This window comes from Bos mutus, chromosome 11 (assembly GCF_027580195.1).
Source record: "Bos mutus isolate GX-2022 chromosome 11, NWIPB_WYAK_1.1, whole genome shotgun sequence".
NCBI classification, from domain to species: Eukaryota; Metazoa; Chordata; class Mammalia; order Artiodactyla; family Bovidae; genus Bos; species Bos mutus.
This window is the reverse complement of record NC_091627.1, coordinates 11,138,698-11,155,480: the sequence shown is the minus strand read 5'-3', so window position 1 is coordinate 11,155,480 and position 16,783 is coordinate 11,138,698. Positions and strand designations below refer to the sequence as shown.

The window sequence follows — 16,783 nt, the reverse complement described above, 5'->3', positions numbered from 1 at the left end:
ATCTAATTTTTTTGTCCATTCCAGGTTTCTCTTCTGTACTTAAAAGTGCCTCTCATTAATTATTTCTGATCTTCAACGTACACCCAAGGCTATCCTTAATGTTTCAGCAAACAGAATATGATTCTTTCTAACCTCTTTTGAAATCAACAAAGACTATAAATTTAACTCAAGACAGCTTTTGTAGTTCAGTTAGATTCAAGGTCATCTCAAGGCTTTTAATTATGAACCAGGATTTGAGGAGCTCTGCAATTGGTGTAGTCGAAGGAAAGAGCAGCTGGCTTATTCACTTTCTTATTAAAGAGCCTTATAAAAACTGTCTTGGCAAATAGCAAATTCTCTTACCACCAGTGGTGAACATAAAGAAGCAGAGCAAATAATCTTCAAACATTTGTGTTTACTCTCAATCAACAAATTTTTTAAATTACCAGAAGACTCTGAGGTCTTCATTTCATATGATTTATAATTTAATTCAAAACTTGTAGATAGCCAGACTCCAAAAATATTTCTATTTCCACTCTGAAACCAGCTCTGCTAAAAATTATGAATGTCCTTCAAATTAGCATAAAATTTATTTAGGTTTTCACTATCAAACCCTGTGCAGGATCAGTTTTTCAGTCACTGAGGAAGGAAACCATGCAAAGTATGCAGATATCTAAAGGAATGTAAATTTAACTTCTCTCTCCATGTACTTAATTTCCAATCAAATTCAGTTGTAAGTTTCAGGACATATTCAAGACTTTGAGGCAACTGATACAGTTGTATTTGAAAAGAGACATACAGACACACACACACACACACACACACACTAATCCATCCTCCTAAGATTTTGAGAGGCAACCAAAGGCGGCTCCAGAGTGTCTTTGTGACCCACTCACCCATAATCTATAAGAGAAAGAAGGCAGTCTCAGAAGGGTCCATAAGCACTGCTCTGACTAGGCTGGAGATATGGGGTAGGCAGCAGAAGGCAATGTGCATGCTTCCGGGGGGTGGAGGCGGGGGGGCGGGGGGTGGGGGGCGGTGTACTAATGCCAGAAATCTACAAGATTCAGAAAACAAAAGGCATTGGGAATGATTCCACATACCCCTCTATAACATGAGACTAGAGGAAACAGCCTACCTGTGTCTCAATTCTATCTCAAGCATCAGGCATTTATTTAAAAATAGTAATAAGCCCTAGATGTTAATATACAAGATGTATTAGTGTAAATTAAACTGGTTGTTGGTGATGGTACATTGAGATAGACACATTCTTCTAAAAATCTGGGCCCCACAAAATAAGCCAAAAGAAAGCACAAGATAGTCTAGGGAGTACCATTAAAACAATGAGAAACTATAAACTGTCTTAATGTTCAACAATGAAAAACAATGAGATATCACATGGCTGTTAAAAGTTTCAAATGAGTTACTGTTGAATCAGTAAAGCTTAAAACATGAGGAAAAAAAGTAAAATCAAACAAAAAGCATAAAACAATGGTATATACTGTAAGACCACAACAATAAGCAAAAAACTAGGATTTGAAGAAAGACTAGAAGAAAACATAAGAAAATGCTAATAACAGTCACCTGGAAGGAAAATTATAGGTAATTTTCCCTTCAGTTTCCATATTTTCTACAGTGATGACACATTCCTAATTTTAAAATCATTAGATTCCTAAGTAGCTCAAACCTAAGGAACCTAAGGGCCACAGGCAATTCAAGTCCAGAATTCAGAGATCACACCATTTAAATCTAAATACAAGATACAGCTAAATCCCTCCTGCTTTTATTGATATGCAAGCACTTCCAACTGAGTTCCCCAGGAAGTGTCCCTAAGACAACACTCTAAACTTGCTTTCCAAACAAGGCATTGGAAACACTAGGTATTCTTCAGCCAAGAGCCCATCTATGCTCTGAAAACTAGGTTTGGAAAATAAATTTACAGTACTTCACACACTTCATATTACCCATAAATGCTCAGCAATTGTTAATATTAATGGACATACTACATGAAAAGTACTTTACTTGAAATATTTTAAAAGGCTCATGGCAGATAGCACATTTTATCTTCAAATGTTAAATACATTTTTTCATCACAGTAGTACTTTCAGTAACTGAGCTGCTCGCCAGCAGTTAGCTCTGAATTCCAGTCAGCCCAACTATCTTTCAGATTTAAACTGTCAGCAAGTAAGAGAATATTTTTTTGCGGGAAAGCAATTGTAATTTCCGATTTTAGGTGATTGATTAAGTTCTCTCCTCTAAAAGGCTGATTGGTTTCCTGGTGCCAGTAAAATGATTGATGAATATTTCAACTGCAGCTCCCTTGCTAACCCCCCTCCACCCCTCCCCCATGCATTGCCGCCCCTTTCCTGCTGGGTTCCCTTTTTACTGACCAACAGCATTTAAGGAGGGTTTGCAATTTTCCTTAATGAATCCAAGTTCTCAAACTCAGGGCATTTAAGTCTTAAGAGGACAGGACTCTTCTCAGTGCTGAAGGAATATTGCAGGTAAAAATTCCTTTACAAGGAATAAGGGAAAACTCTGAAATTAACTATGGGTTTGACTCAAGAATGAAATTGTCCTTACAAAAGAAAAGTGTGGCATGGTTGTGGGGGAGGAGGTATAAGAATAGTGATCATGCTAAAAAAGAAAAAAACACTGAATCTCGAGTTTACATTACAAATTATCATAACATCATAACTTTATCTGCATACATTTCTATAAGACAGACCCAGAGAACTGAATTTACATGTAAATTATGTGATTCCACAGACCTTAATTTAAAGCAGCCAGGTGTTCTAATAAGGAGACAAAGTATGGTAAGCATTAAGAAATGTAAATATGCCTTGAGGGATGACTGAACAGTATCTAAAGTCAAAATCATCCCAATGAATCCGTGCTGTGAGTACCACAGTTATTTGCTTTCCTAAATTCCAACTTCCTGTTTTATCCAACTCATTTCATCATAAAGCTGGGAAATTCCTTCAGTGATTACCTAATTTAGCGCCTTCATTTTATAGGTAGACCCATAGAAACATGCTTTTATAAGAGAGCTAAAATCAGAATCCGGGCAAAACCTAGGCCCACCAACTATTTCCTGAGCCTCATACCTCCTCAAATAATGTGGCTGCTCTCCTCTCTCAAGTCCTTCCCTGCTCAACACTACATTACTACCATATCTATTAACCCCCACTGTCACACCGTTCTCACTATCTCCTTGCTAGAAAACCACTTTCTGTATTTTACAAGCTTTGGACAACCAGTTCTTCTATTTCCACTTTCAAAGGGTCACATCAATCTTGGATTGGTCCTCTTTTCCATATAGTCGGCTTTTGTGTGGCAGAATTTTTTTTAAAATGTACAGGGGACAAAAGCTACCTTTTCCTAAATGGCATTCCCCAAAGTACTCAAGCCAACAACCAGGGATCTACTGACCATCTCATCTTAATCTGGTGTATCTGGTCATTTTAGTTATAAGGAGCGCTGTATTTCCAAACAGAAATGTACTATATTCTGGTTCCAGGAGGGCTTTTCAAACCTTGGATTTAGCTTCAACACTCAGCTTGACTTACATACTGCCCCAATTCTCTCAAGTGACTGAAAAGCATATTCTCTTCCCTTGTGTTTTGTAGACTTTCTCTGACTACCTGCAAAGAACTCAGACTCAAAGGACTCTGACATAGGAAAAGACTCAAAATTCCTGACCTGATTATTCTTTCATTTATCCACTCATTCATGAAACACCAATTACTTGTGTTTTTAGTGCTACAGATGATAATTTGTAATGTAAACTCGAGATTCAGTGTTTTTTTCTCTTTTAGGCTACAGATTCAAGATATGGTATCACTGCCCTAAATAGCGCAAAATCCCCTCTTTCCTTACCACTCAAAGATAGTCTCTGATTATATCAAAACTGTTTTCTGGTTGGCTTATTAGAGCCAACATGAAAGAGAAATAAATCACTTGCAACTCTAACGGTGGATCTCTGTGACTCTATTCTATAGGAAGTTGAGTTGTGTATAATCCTCAACAATTATAAATCGCCTGGATTCACAAGTATCTGCTTTGAGGCAAACACTATGCTTGGCACTCTACAGGCTTTATCATGAGTCCTAATAACACTACCCTTAATTTCAGAAACATTATAGTACATGGGGAGAAGGGGAGTGGAAGGAGAGATTAAACCTAGGAAACAAATGATTAATGGTGTTACTAACTGTAAAAATATAAAAACTAGGGTTTAATCTCTGTGGGCTTCAGTTTCCACATCTGCAAAATGCAGGAGACAGTCGAACACCAACCTCACAGAGTTATGAAAATAGAGTGAGTTAACATATGTAAGGTGCTTAAAAATTATATAATAGCAACTATATAAATGTTAGCTGCTATTATTGTTCAATGAGAACACTAAAGTTCAGAGAAGTCAAGTGACAAAGTCACACAGCTGTGATCTTTGTACTGCCACACTCCAGAGTCCCTGCTCTTTCCCTCTCACATTATCTAACCAAAATCCTTCCTCCCTTACTGAAACTACTGCCACTTCCAAAAAAACAAAGCCCTCTAAACAGATATCAGTGGGGGGTTTCCCCCAGGTGGTTTATTATCCTGCCAAAAAGGCATTTTGGAGGAAGGATTGTAAGGCTAAAGAGAAGCTTCCAAACAGGTTAGATTTCAAAGTACAGCAAAAATATGGAAGGGAAAAAAACACACAAATCTGCCTCAGTTATTAAGCTTAGTAATTAACATCATTTAGCTCCTCTGAAACTTGAAATAATATCCAAGCATTAAAATGAAAAAGGAAAAGCTTTTATTTTCTCATTACTAAGCTGCAACCCCTACAGAACACAAAAACGCTTAGAAAGGTACATTACACGAAACTCCAAGAACATCAAGATGACTACAGAGCTCTCAGGAAGGTAGCCCAGATATCTCACTGATCTTTCATCACCCACCAGGGTTTTCACTTTAAATTCTGATCCAGAAACTCCTTATTGTTATTCACATTGTTCTGTGACATTTCTTTTGCCAGCAAACTCACTTCAGAATGAGTTCTACCTAGCAACTACCCTAAGGAGTAAATCCCTAACTCTTAAAGAACACACTAATTGACTTACACTAAAATGTTACTCACACTAGGAAAAGGTATTCTTACATCAGCAGAGGAGATACTTCTCCTATACAGACTTTATTACAACCTCCCTCAGTCAAAACTAGGTTAAAGGAAAACCAATCTACAAACTGACACTGCCAAAATCACAGCTTTAGAAGGCTCAGTGAAAGCCAAACACACCTACTGAAAGCAAACAAGCAAAGTATTCTTTTATGTTTGTAACTTTGTGTCCTTTTATTTTTTTAATTGAAGTATAGTTGATTTAAAATGTTGTGTTAATTTCTGCTGCACAGCTAAGTAATTCAATATATATACATTCTTTCTTTAATATTCTTTTCCATTATAGTTTATCACAGGAAGCAAACTATTCTTGAAGGAAATTTTGAAAAGATAGAGGGTTTTATCTCATAAATATTTAATTTTTTATAGCAATGACTCTTTATCAAGTAATAAAGTATTTTTTGTATAGTCAGATTTATTTCCACAATTATAAATCCACCCTTGGGGAGGAAGCAGGTTCTATTGGAAATTTTCTAATACAAATAATTAACAGTTAAGCAACAGGTTTCACATGGCAAGTAACAAAAGCCTTATCAGAGAACTCAGTGAGGTGAACTATGACATACTTCATTTAGTCTCAAGCAAAGAAAACTTAAAATGAACTCATTTTCATTTTTTTTTCCTCTATAGCCTCTTTACAGAGTTTGTTTTTTTTTTTTTTTTAAGAGAAAGAGAAGGAATGAAAAACCCAAAGTAACTAAGTGCTAACAATAATACTTGGCAAAGTCACCATTTTCTTACACATTAAGTCAGTCTGTTTAGAAAAGAAGTTCTCTCATTACTGTGGTCTGCGTGGTCACAGGACCCCTTTTACACAACTAAAAATTACTGAGGACCCAAAGAGCTAACATTTACACAGGTTATATCTAGTGATATTTACCACAGTGTGAAATCTTTTAAAATATCTATTAATTCATCCAAAAGTAACAAGAAACCTGTTATATGTTAATATAACCTATTTTATGAAAAGTAACATAATTTCCAACAAAACAACAAAATTGATGAGAAGAGTAGCACTGTTTTATATTTTTACTAATCTTTAATATCTGGTTTAATTCTGGCAGTTAAGATTCTCCTGCATGCTTCTGCATTCAGTATGCTGTGCTATACTGTTTTGGTTGAAGTATACACAGAAAATCTGGTCTCACACAGATTTGTAATTGGAAATGGAAGAACTATTTCTTAATGAAAATAATTGTAGGTATTTTCCTTTGATAATATACCAAAATTCAGTAAGTAGTGGTTTCTTAAAGGTCAGTTCAAAGGGAAATCTAAAACCATATCAATGAACTTTGTGTACTCTGTTACATTAAAACCCATTGGTCTATCTAGCACTTTGAACCCATCTTTTCTCCATTCAGAATTTTTTAACATCATACACTGGATAATTTGGAAACTGCTCCTTCACCAAAATGTGATCTTCAAAATGTTAACACATTTCATTATATAATATTTAAAAAAAAAATCAGATTTATCAGTAACATCAACATTAGGGCTCATCAGAAAAGGCTTTAAGTACTGGGAAGTTCTCAAGCTCAAAGTGGCAAGTACAAGTTTTCCAAAATTCTAATTGTCACTTGAAAGTTCAAATTTTATTCACCATCAAGAAGCATTGTCAGTTTTTCCTGGCCTAACAGGCTCCCTGTTCGTTTTCCAAAACATGGTCTGCCAAACACCCAATCTGAATATGGTCTGTCAATTGTTCTTTCAAGTAAAACTTGTGTTTCATTAAAAAAAAGCAGCTAGTTCCGCTCACAACATAATTGCAGAAGCACTTTTCTTAAAAACAATTATTCTATTTTGGTAAGCAGAAGAAATGCTTTGTGCATCTGCCATTTCCTCACACAGAATATCAAAAACATCTGTACTCAAGGGTAGAGATTTAATAAAATTAATCATTTTTACTACTTCATCCAGGACATTCTTAAGTGAAAATAGCTTAAAAAAAAATACAAGTGACTAGAATTGAAGAATATAATGACTACTAGTACAGTTTGATGCTTTGATCTCTGCTAAGGTGCCAATAATTTACCTACCACCGTTTCTCAACATGAGCCCAAATGTCAACATCGCAAAAAAGGCAAATAATGTCAGCATTATTATAAAAATAGCTCTGACCTCAAGAACCTCCTGAAAAGGTTTCAGGGCCCACTCTTCCGTGGTTCATGGATGACACTTTGTACTGGTTTACACCATACAGTAAATTATTAATAACAAATTTAAGTACTCAATCAATAGGGAGAGATTAAATCTGAAACAAACAATCTAGTAACAAATGATCAAGAAACCACTGACAAAAATACAATCCAACTGTTTATTATTTCATTACTCATTTATGAATTTTTAAAGGCAAGATATGAGGAAACAAGATAAAAAGTGTGTAAGACTTCAAGTGTCCTCTTCTTTCTTGTGAGAGAAAAACTAAATTATACAAACTGGAGTTAACTGTGGTAAAAAGAACTCTGCACTGTATCTGATGCAGTGTGTGTGTGAGACTCACTCAGTCACAACCAACTCTTTGCGACCCCATGGACTATACAGTTCATGGAACTCTCCAGGCCAGAATACTGGAGTGGGTAGCTGTTCCCTTCTCCAGGGGATCTTCCCAACTCAGGGATCAAACCCAGGTCTCCCACATTGCAGGTGGATTCTTTACCAGCTGAGCCACCAGTAGAACACAAGAAATTAACAACAACAAAAAAATCAAGACTTTTTAAAATCCTTCCAAGACAGTATGGCTTCAAGACTGAAATGAATGCAAGAATTAATTTTTTAAATGAAAACTAACACAGGTTAAGGTAGTCCCCCCAACTCCCCATCCTTTCACAGAACCAGTACATCCATCATTTTGGCACAGATTTGTTACTGAAATGTTTCCTAAATCTTAAACCATGAAATTATACCTCTGGACCCGAAGTATAACAGGAAATTTAAAAATCTGTTTAATTATGTCCTTTTTCAATCAATGTATTCAGAGGGAGAATTAAAAACAGAGAATTTAACACTACAATGATGGGTTGGAAGAGCAGGCACTCATAGATCTCTGAACTGCTTTTATAAAAAGATACAAAATTCACTGAAATATAAGGAAGAGCTGGAAATAAAAAACTGAGAAAGTTATCTACTTCTGCTACATGAGGAATTTAGTTGTGCATTTCACTCTCAAAATTACAATTCTCAAGTTTATTTTCTAAATAATTACAAATTGTTTCCAATGCAAACTTGTTAAAGCAAATATCTGTTTGATATATCCTCTACTAATACACAGTGCAATTCCAATGTGATATAACTTATCACTCAAATAACTCCCTCTATCATTATTACCAGCTTCTCTTTATGATTTCTCACTCTTAACAATGGGAGCAAAATCACCACTCTGGTTCAAACCACCCACAGAGTATATCTTCAAATCAAATGCCCGGATTTGTTTCCAGAATACATTACATGTTGCTGCCTAGGGAATTGGTTTTGGAAACATTACACTTGGCAGCTGACCTATCAACAGTGCCAGTAGAATTGACACCAACTTAAAGGCCAGAGTCCCTCTAGAAAACAGAAAAATATGCTGCTACTGCCATCTGTGGTTTATGGTTGAATAGCTTCTCCTGTATAAACAAATTGAAAGGTATGTACAGTTAGCAATTAGGTTCCAAAGATTTCATCATTTGAAGATACTTTTTAAACTCTGAATGTAACAAATTATAGAGTTTATTAAGTGTATGACATTAAGAACTTGTGATTCCTTATTCGAACTTATGAATATAATGCTGATGGAGAAACCACAACTACTTTGATTGAAAATTTTTCCATTGCATAAAGGCTAACTTTTGTTTTCCCCAAACACACACTCCTAAAGAAACTCAAAACACTTGAATGCCTCTGTGAACTTAAAATGAGAATAATTTCTCTTTTGAAATAATGACTATCAATACTACAACATCCCCCAAATTTTTAAAGCAAAAAAAAAAAGTATTTTTAAAGAAATCCAGGAATTTTCTATTCAGACATAAGAGTTTGCACCCTTCAAAATAAATTTTAAAGACTCAATTATCCCTATAATTTTTTTTTAAGAACAAAACATCCAAGATGCAAATGAGGCTGAAAGTAGACTATTTTCAACTTATTTTCTCTCAGTTTGCTTTCTCAAATGACAACCACTGTAGCTTAGGGATCAAAAGATTTGGTGTAGCTGGGGGTGGGGAAAAAAGCAATTCAGGTCCCCAGCAGCCAGCTGAGGAAATCCTGGTTCGCTCCCCAACTAAATCACTGTTAATTAGAATTACCGGGTTACATAGTAAAGTCTTATTTAAATAATCGTAAACAGCAAAAAAATCTCTTTTCTTGAGAAGCTGTTCTCCCCAGGCTACTATTTAACAGCAGGTAGTAAGGGAAGAATGAAATAAAGTAGGAAATGTTTTAATCTTTCACATAAAGTTTTCTATTTATAGCTATTTCTAAACCACACTGAAAAAGCAGGTTAGACATCTCACAATGGTTTTCTTCTAATTTTCCGATATCTAAAATAACAGCCTTATCTTTCTCATAAAGACAACCCACGTCGGAAAAGAAGCAATAAACAGAAGCCTGGGCCTGATTCTAGAAATAATATATATATCAAAGTTAATCCAGAGTTGGTTTTTCTGTTTGTTTTTTAACATAGATTAAGCTCAGACAAATCTGAAACTTCGGCTCTGAGAGGGACTCAACACCCAAAAAAGAATTAGCTGCTTAGCACTTCTTGCTGACTTTAATAATTCTGGTATTTCTGAACCCTAGTCATTAACAAAGGCACCCATAAACCCTTAAGAAATTACCTGAATCAGGAAAAAGTTGACCTTAAGAATGTAAAAGTTTGACAGAAAACATTTTCCTTCACAACTTGTTGGTCTCAGAAATACTTTTAAAGTATTACAAAGTTGGGTATATTAGATCATCACCTGTGTGGACATATTCAATAGCTACTTTTTATTTAAAATTGTTTCAAGGACACTTTTATTCTTTGCTGAAAAGCAAAATTTATCTGTTGATTCAGAACTTTCTATTTTCCTGATTGTGAACCTTTTTCACATATAAGACAACTGGTACACATAAAATGAGGCATTTTTCTTGTCCTACTTTAATAGAATAGATTTGACCAACATTAAAATTTACTCATAAATGGCATCTTACCAAATTTAACTTTCAATCTAATTATATAAAATACTGCAAAAAATACTTAAATGGAGAATGTAATTTAACTTGACTACAACACAAAATTAAATAATAACCAAAACTTATGAAAAGGCCCCAAAGATCTAAATGAGCTTGCTGAAAATGAAGTCTCTTAATTTTGGAGACTATCCCAAAGCCAGAAGTTACCATGTGAACACAATTCATTAATGGCCAATTTATTCAATACAAACCAATAAATAGTTATAAAAACAAAATGATGATGTCTTAATACAGGATGAAACTCCAAATACAGCCCCAGGCCCCAGAACATGCAGGCATCATTAGCAATTTAAAGCCAGCTTGCACAACAGGCACTAGTTCTGAGAAATTTCACCACATTTGCAGTTGGCATTTCTATCCTCCATTCTCCACTAAACTAAACCTAGATATTTAAACCTAAAACTATTTTCTAACCTTTGCTCCACAATCCCAGGAAAAGGGAAAAAATGAAAAAAAAAAAAAAAAATAAATTATTAATAAAATATGAAATACAGGATTTAAGCATAGTTTAGGAAATTCACCAGCAGTTTTATTCACTAGCTCATCTCCCTCCTCCCCATCTAACTCTTCACATTAATTCATGCTCACACACACACACACACACACACACACACACACCTTTTTGCTACAGAATTCACAATGATTTATGGGTTTGGAACATGTTCATACTTAGATTACATGAAAGAATATGGTACATGGTAAATCTGAGATTGGAAATGTGGTCATCTCACACCTCAGCTCACTGATGAATCTGTTCATTGTTGCCTTTCAATGTTCTTTGGAGGTCACAGAACCCACTAAAAAACACCTGTTTGCTGTTTGGACTAAAGAACAACAGTACTATAGTATGCTTTTTTGCTTGTTTGTTTAATGGAGGTAGAAAATTCTGGACTGACTCAGAACTAACTTGATTTTTAAAGTCACAGAACTGAAAAGTTACTTTTTTGCTTGTTTGTTTAATGGAGGTAGAAAATTCTGGACTGACTCAGAACTAACTTGATTTTTAAAGTCACAGAACTGAAAAGTTACACCGTCATTGAAAATATCTGCTAAAGTATTTTCAGGGATAAACATTCAGATGGCACAGTCTTAACAGAAAAAGGGCATCAGGTTTATCTAGTGAACTTCTCTCCAATTCCTCTAACATGTAATTATATAAAACATGCTTTTAATTACTTATAATGGTTAATAAACTTCCTTTGCTTGAAACATTTAGAACTCCATTATTCTCTCAAAATAAAATGATCAAGTGCAGTATTGACATATACTTCTTCAAATCATTCATCTTCCTTTGAAATTCTGATTGAGTTCATGTTTGTCATCAAAACCTAAAAGCAACAACTGAAATATTTAGTGCAGTGAGCACAGGAAATTCTTGGAAGGGTAATGGTGCATCAAAAGACTAGCAATTCTGTTTGGATAGAATAATAAAAACCATTTAAAGGACTGTAAATTCATCATCAATGGCGTTTCCAGCAGGAAAACATTTCTAAAATTTCACTTTCAGTTTATTTATTCATGACACAAACCAAAAGATCTGCTATCTAGATGACTATCTACTGCAAATAATTCGTATAAAATAGAAATCAGCCACCAGGATAAAAAGCCAGGAGAATTCATTTTCTCTGCTTTGACTCTAAGCAGTTTCATTTACTTTTGGAGAAAAACATGAATTAGGAAGTATATAACGGGGAAAAAAAAAACACCATTCCAAAGATAAACTTTTTTTCTTTTTTGGTAATTCTTCTGTGAGTATGTTAAGTTGTAAGAGATAATGAACATACACTGTTAAACAGTACACAATACTCATTTTTACACTGGGAAATAAAACTTTCCACAACAGTCTAATGTTTCATGTATTTTCCTTAGAGCCCATCAAACTGCCAAAAGTCCCATTCTGTTTTCAACAAAAAGGAAATATTTGTAGCACTAAATTGGGCTGATGTAAAATACTAAAGCCACCTTAGCCTAAATGGATTGCTTGATAACATTCTTTTAAATGGTCCTGACCGATTGAGGAAATGAGACTGTGAAAGGGAAATTTGATTAAGAGTTAAAATTACCGCTGAGTTCTTTAAAATGTACTAATGAATAATTAATAGCAAATGCAGTTCCTAGGCTTCCCTTACAACAATATTCTCAAGTAGAACTTAAAGTATTGACTGTAGTAAAAATCCATCAGCTACGAGTCGCACAGGTGGGTACAGGAAGCATACACACATAGATAAACATTACAAAATTACACACACTAATATGGGCCATAATATAGATCTGAGCTTCTATAGATCTGGCTTAAAAAAATCAGCATGGTAAAATTTAGATCAAAATTTACAACTTTAACACATTAACACCAAACCAAATCACCTCTTAAAAAGCTTAAAAGTCAAAAGCACTAAAGAAATCCTTTGTTCCTATGATACTATCTCCTTCTACCCTAACTGGATTCCTGCCCCTTCCTTTGTGACACAGGATTTTATTGATCTCAAACATGTTCACATTCAGAAATTAGTCTCCAAAGACAACCCAAGGGACTGCAAGCCACCTAGATACTACACATCACAGACATCTCAAAAAAAGACAAGAGCTTTGAAAACATATCACTATTTGGTCAGCAACAGTAAATGAAGCTAACCAGGCTCTCTTCGAAACCGACTTTTTCCTTAACTGGTAAAAATGCCAGATCTACTCAACTGGCAATAAATGTCTGACGAGTTCATAAATTTATGAAGGCGGAGATACACCCCAAAATTGCTCCCCATTCGTTCAGCAACTGAGCGCCTAAGTGACCTATTTTCAGGTTACTTTCCTCACACCTGCCAGGCCACTGTCCTGATTGAGAAACTTCTTGCTGAAGCAATTAATTTTTAGTGCCTACTAACTGTCCCGGGTGTTTGCATTCAATTTGAAATCTGTTACTTGTTAGACACTGTTCGGTCCTAGATCTTTCAGAGAATTGCGCGTTTATGGCGCAGAGAGGGGAGGAGGCGCGGATCTCCGAGAGCCTGCCCTTTATTCGGAAATGAGGAGATGTGAAAGGTGGAAGGCAGGGCAAATAAATAAATAAATCGGGTTTGCCGCCGAAGCGTTTGCCGGCCGGTACGAGCACCCTTTGTAATGCAGGCCTCCCGGGGCTATCGCCTGCGCTAATTGCTCCAGGGCGCTTTCCAAGTTCAAAAGTTCACCTTTTACGACCTCACAAAAGCTCCTTACACGTTACCAATAAAAACATTCCGCGGCAAACACTATGGGGGGAAATATCAAACAGATACAAATAAAACACCCCGCGGGGGCAGAGCGCCGGCGGGGGCGGCGGGGTGGGGGGGGGGGGGAGAGCGGTGGGGGCCGCCGGGCCCAGCCGCAGCCCCGAGGAACCTGAGGACTTGGCCCGGACATGGGGGCAAAGCGGCGCGCGGAGGGAAGGGCCGGGCCAGGTGAGAGTCGCCCGGGCTCCGGGAGCGCCAAAGGGAAGAGGAGAAGTAAGGCTGGGCGGGCGCGGGCCAGGACCGGCGGGCGGAAAGAGGAAAGAGGCAGGTGTCCCGGGCCCCCGGTCGGGCAGGAGCGCCGAGGCATCGGGAGACCGGGCTGAGCAGGGCGGGCAGGAGAGCGCGGGGCAGGAGCGCGGAGAAGCGGGGTCCGAAAAGGAACCGCTGAGCCAGGAGCTCTGGGACTGGGGGTGGGCGCCGAGAGGGAGGCGGGTGGGCAGCCCGGGAAGCGCGGCAGAACGGAGGGGAGAGAAAGAGGCTCCCAAAAGGTGAGGGGCAGAGAGAACCCAGGGGACGAGGGTGTGGCGGCGGCAGGGCGCCGAGGGAGCGTCCGCGGAGGGAGGAGGGACCCGTGAGGAGGAGCGCTGAGGAGGTCGGCGGAGGAAAAGAACTCGGCGCTGAAAGGACCCTTTGGAGGAAGAGATCCTCGCACGGGGGTCCCCCGGAGACCGGGAAGGGGACGGTGGGAAAGAGGGGACCCGAGGGGCAGGGGACGCCCCCACTGACGGGACTGGAGGTGAGGGGGGCCGGTGGAGAGGGGCCGGTGCGGAGGGGATCTGAGAGGGGGGGTAGGATTCGCGCTGAGGGACGGGGCCGGGGGGAGGGGAGGCCTGTGGTGAGGGGACAGAGGGGAGGGGGAAACGGAGATCGGGGTGGAGGAAGCCAAGCAGGAGGAGGATCCGCGCGGAGGGGAGTCCGCGGGCGGCGGCGGCGGCGGCGGGGGGGTGGTGGGGGGGTGGGGAGGCGAAGGAGGATCGGCGCTGAAGGGGGACCGGGGTGAAGGTCCGCGCTGAGGGAACCCGGGGCCGCCGCGGCTTCCCAGAGAGAGAGAGAGAGAGAAAGAGTCAGCTGAGAGGAGGGGACTCCCCGGGGTAAGGGGACAGAGGCCCGGTTCTAGCCGGGCCGAGACTTTGCACGCCCCTCACCCACCGTTGCGCGGCGGCGGAGGGAGCGCGGCGGGCGGCTCCAGGAACCCCGCCGAGCCCCCGCTGCCTCCCCCTCCGCTAGGCGGCCGTTCGTCCCGCTCCATGCGGTGGAGCTCAGGGCCCGCGCTCTGTTCGCTGCTCCGCCATGACCGGCGCCCTCGTCGCCGTCGTCGTCCGCCAGGGGGAGGGGGCTGTCAGGGGCCAGCGGGCTCCCGGCCGCGGCGCTCTCTGGGCCCCGAGCCGCCGGGCTCCGCGCCCCTCCGCGCCGCGCCCCCTCAGCACTGGCCAGCTCCCACCCCCGACGTCACGCGCCGCTGCCACGCTCTGCCCTGCGGGGCACGCTGGGAATTGGAGTCCGCCGGAGGAGGCCGGCCACGCTGGACCCCACCAACTGAAGGGGTGGGAGGAGGGAAAAGCGACCTTGAGAAGGGGAGGCCAAGGCCTGTTAATACCACGAACCCTGATGAAGACTTCCGGTACAAGTTGAATAAAGGTTACTTCAGGACCTTCTCTTTATTATGACTTGTCCGTGTATTCAACCTTCCCTATGACGCCTCGGATCCCCCCACTCCGAGAATGAGTCTTTCCTAGGAGGCGGATCGCCGAGGAGCCGGGTGAGCACGTGCAAAGAGGCCCAGCCCCGTAGGCGGGTCTCAGAGGGGGCGGTGTTTGTAGGTATTCACGAGGGCCTTCCTCCGCGGCTTCGGGACAAATTGGACCCGAGATTAAAGGACCGGAGTTTAACTCGAGGTGACCGCGTTCGTATGCAAATGGAATCTATAAAACTCTGCTTTCCGGGGTACTCTTTAAAGCCTTTTTACCTCCGGGTGGGCGGGAAAGACTGAAGTTTCTCTTCCTCCTCTTTCATTTTCCCCCTGCCCAAGGAACGGAACAGAATGGCAAACTAAGCTTCAAGCCATTCGTGCTATTAAAGAAACTCAGGCTCTTTACTCCTGGGTTCTTGAAGCCCTTCGTTTGAGAGCGTCCTTCCTCGGTCTTGGTCGCCTTCCTTGCTCCTCAGTTTTCCTATCAATAAAACGGGGTTAGACTAGAGACGGGGTCAAATTGGAAGATCCCAACCTCCCCCACCCGTGCTCCTTGCCTCAGTTTCCCAGAGCACAATCCCGGATTTTGCAGTTTCCGCTGCAGAGCCCACCTACTACTGCCACCAGGTGGCGCGCGGCCATCAGCGTCTGGGCTTGCCCCGGGAGTCCGCCTTCAGCGACCGTCTCTGTAAAGGGCTCATCGTGGCCGCCTCCCAAGGTCTAACCAGGCTCTACCTGGTCTGTTCCAAGACAAAGAACAAGAACACTGATTCCTTGCCCGCCTCTAGTCTCCCGGGTTATGCCGCAGCTTCTTCACTGGCTGCCCACTCCCCAGCTTGTCTCCCACCCTGACTCCCACCCCGCCTTACCAATCCGTCGGCTTGTCTACGTCATTGCTTGCTTATTAATTTTTAAGTCCTTATACTGGCATTCGCACTCCTGCCTGATGTGACCCCTTCCACATTTCTCATCACACTCCTTCCCTCACCTGCTTGGCAGGATGTTGTGTGATCCGTCCCTGTATTTACGGGTTGAGTGGCTGTACCTTACCAGCACCGGTTAACCTGTACTGCATCCTTAATCTGTAACTGCTACTGTTCTGCGGAGAAGGCAATGGCACCCCACTCCAGTACTCTTGCCTGGAAACTTACGTGGATGGAGGAGCCTGGTAGGCTGCGGTCCATGGGGTCGCTAAGAGTCGGACATGACTGAGCGACTTCACTTTCACTTTTCACTCTTATGCATTGGAGAAGGAAATGGCAACCCACTCCAGTATTCTTGCCTGGAGAATCCCAGGGACGGAGGAGCCTGGTAGGCTGCAGTCCGTCGGGTCTCACAGAGTCGGACACGACTGAAGTGACTTAGCAGCAGCAGCAGCAGCTGCTGTTCTGAGAGTTTGACATTAACTCCGTGTTCTCTAAACCTCACATCTGCTTTATGAGGAGCTTTAGCTCCAATATTGCCCCTATCATA

The 16,783-nt window shown here is 40.7% G+C and overlaps 1 protein-coding gene and 1 long non-coding RNA gene across 3 annotated transcripts in view; both read right to left on the bottom strand.

The window, feature by feature from the left end:
* Positions 1–14,902, bottom strand: part of NR6A1 (nuclear receptor subfamily 6 group A member 1) — a 226,543-nt gene extending 211,641 nt beyond the window's left edge. For both annotated transcript variants that reach the window (XM_070379006.1, XM_070379007.1), the window contains exon 1: positions 14,770–14,902. In XM_070379006.1, the coding sequence (XP_070235107.1) occupies positions 14,770–14,869 (100 nt within the window). In that variant the 5' untranslated portion in view covers positions 14,870–14,902. The remainder of the gene's footprint in view (positions 1–14,769) is intronic.
* Positions 14,903–15,300: 398 nt separating this feature from the next.
* On the bottom strand, positions 15,301–16,551 carry LOC138989953 (uncharacterized). The gene is made up of 3 exons (XR_011466144.1): positions 16,462–16,551; positions 15,922–16,050; positions 15,301–15,791 (listed from the first exon to the last, which is right to left on the bottom strand). It is a non-coding gene; the product is annotated as an uncharacterized lncRNA (long non-coding RNA).
* Between the last annotated feature and the right edge of the window lie 232 nt (positions 16,552–16,783).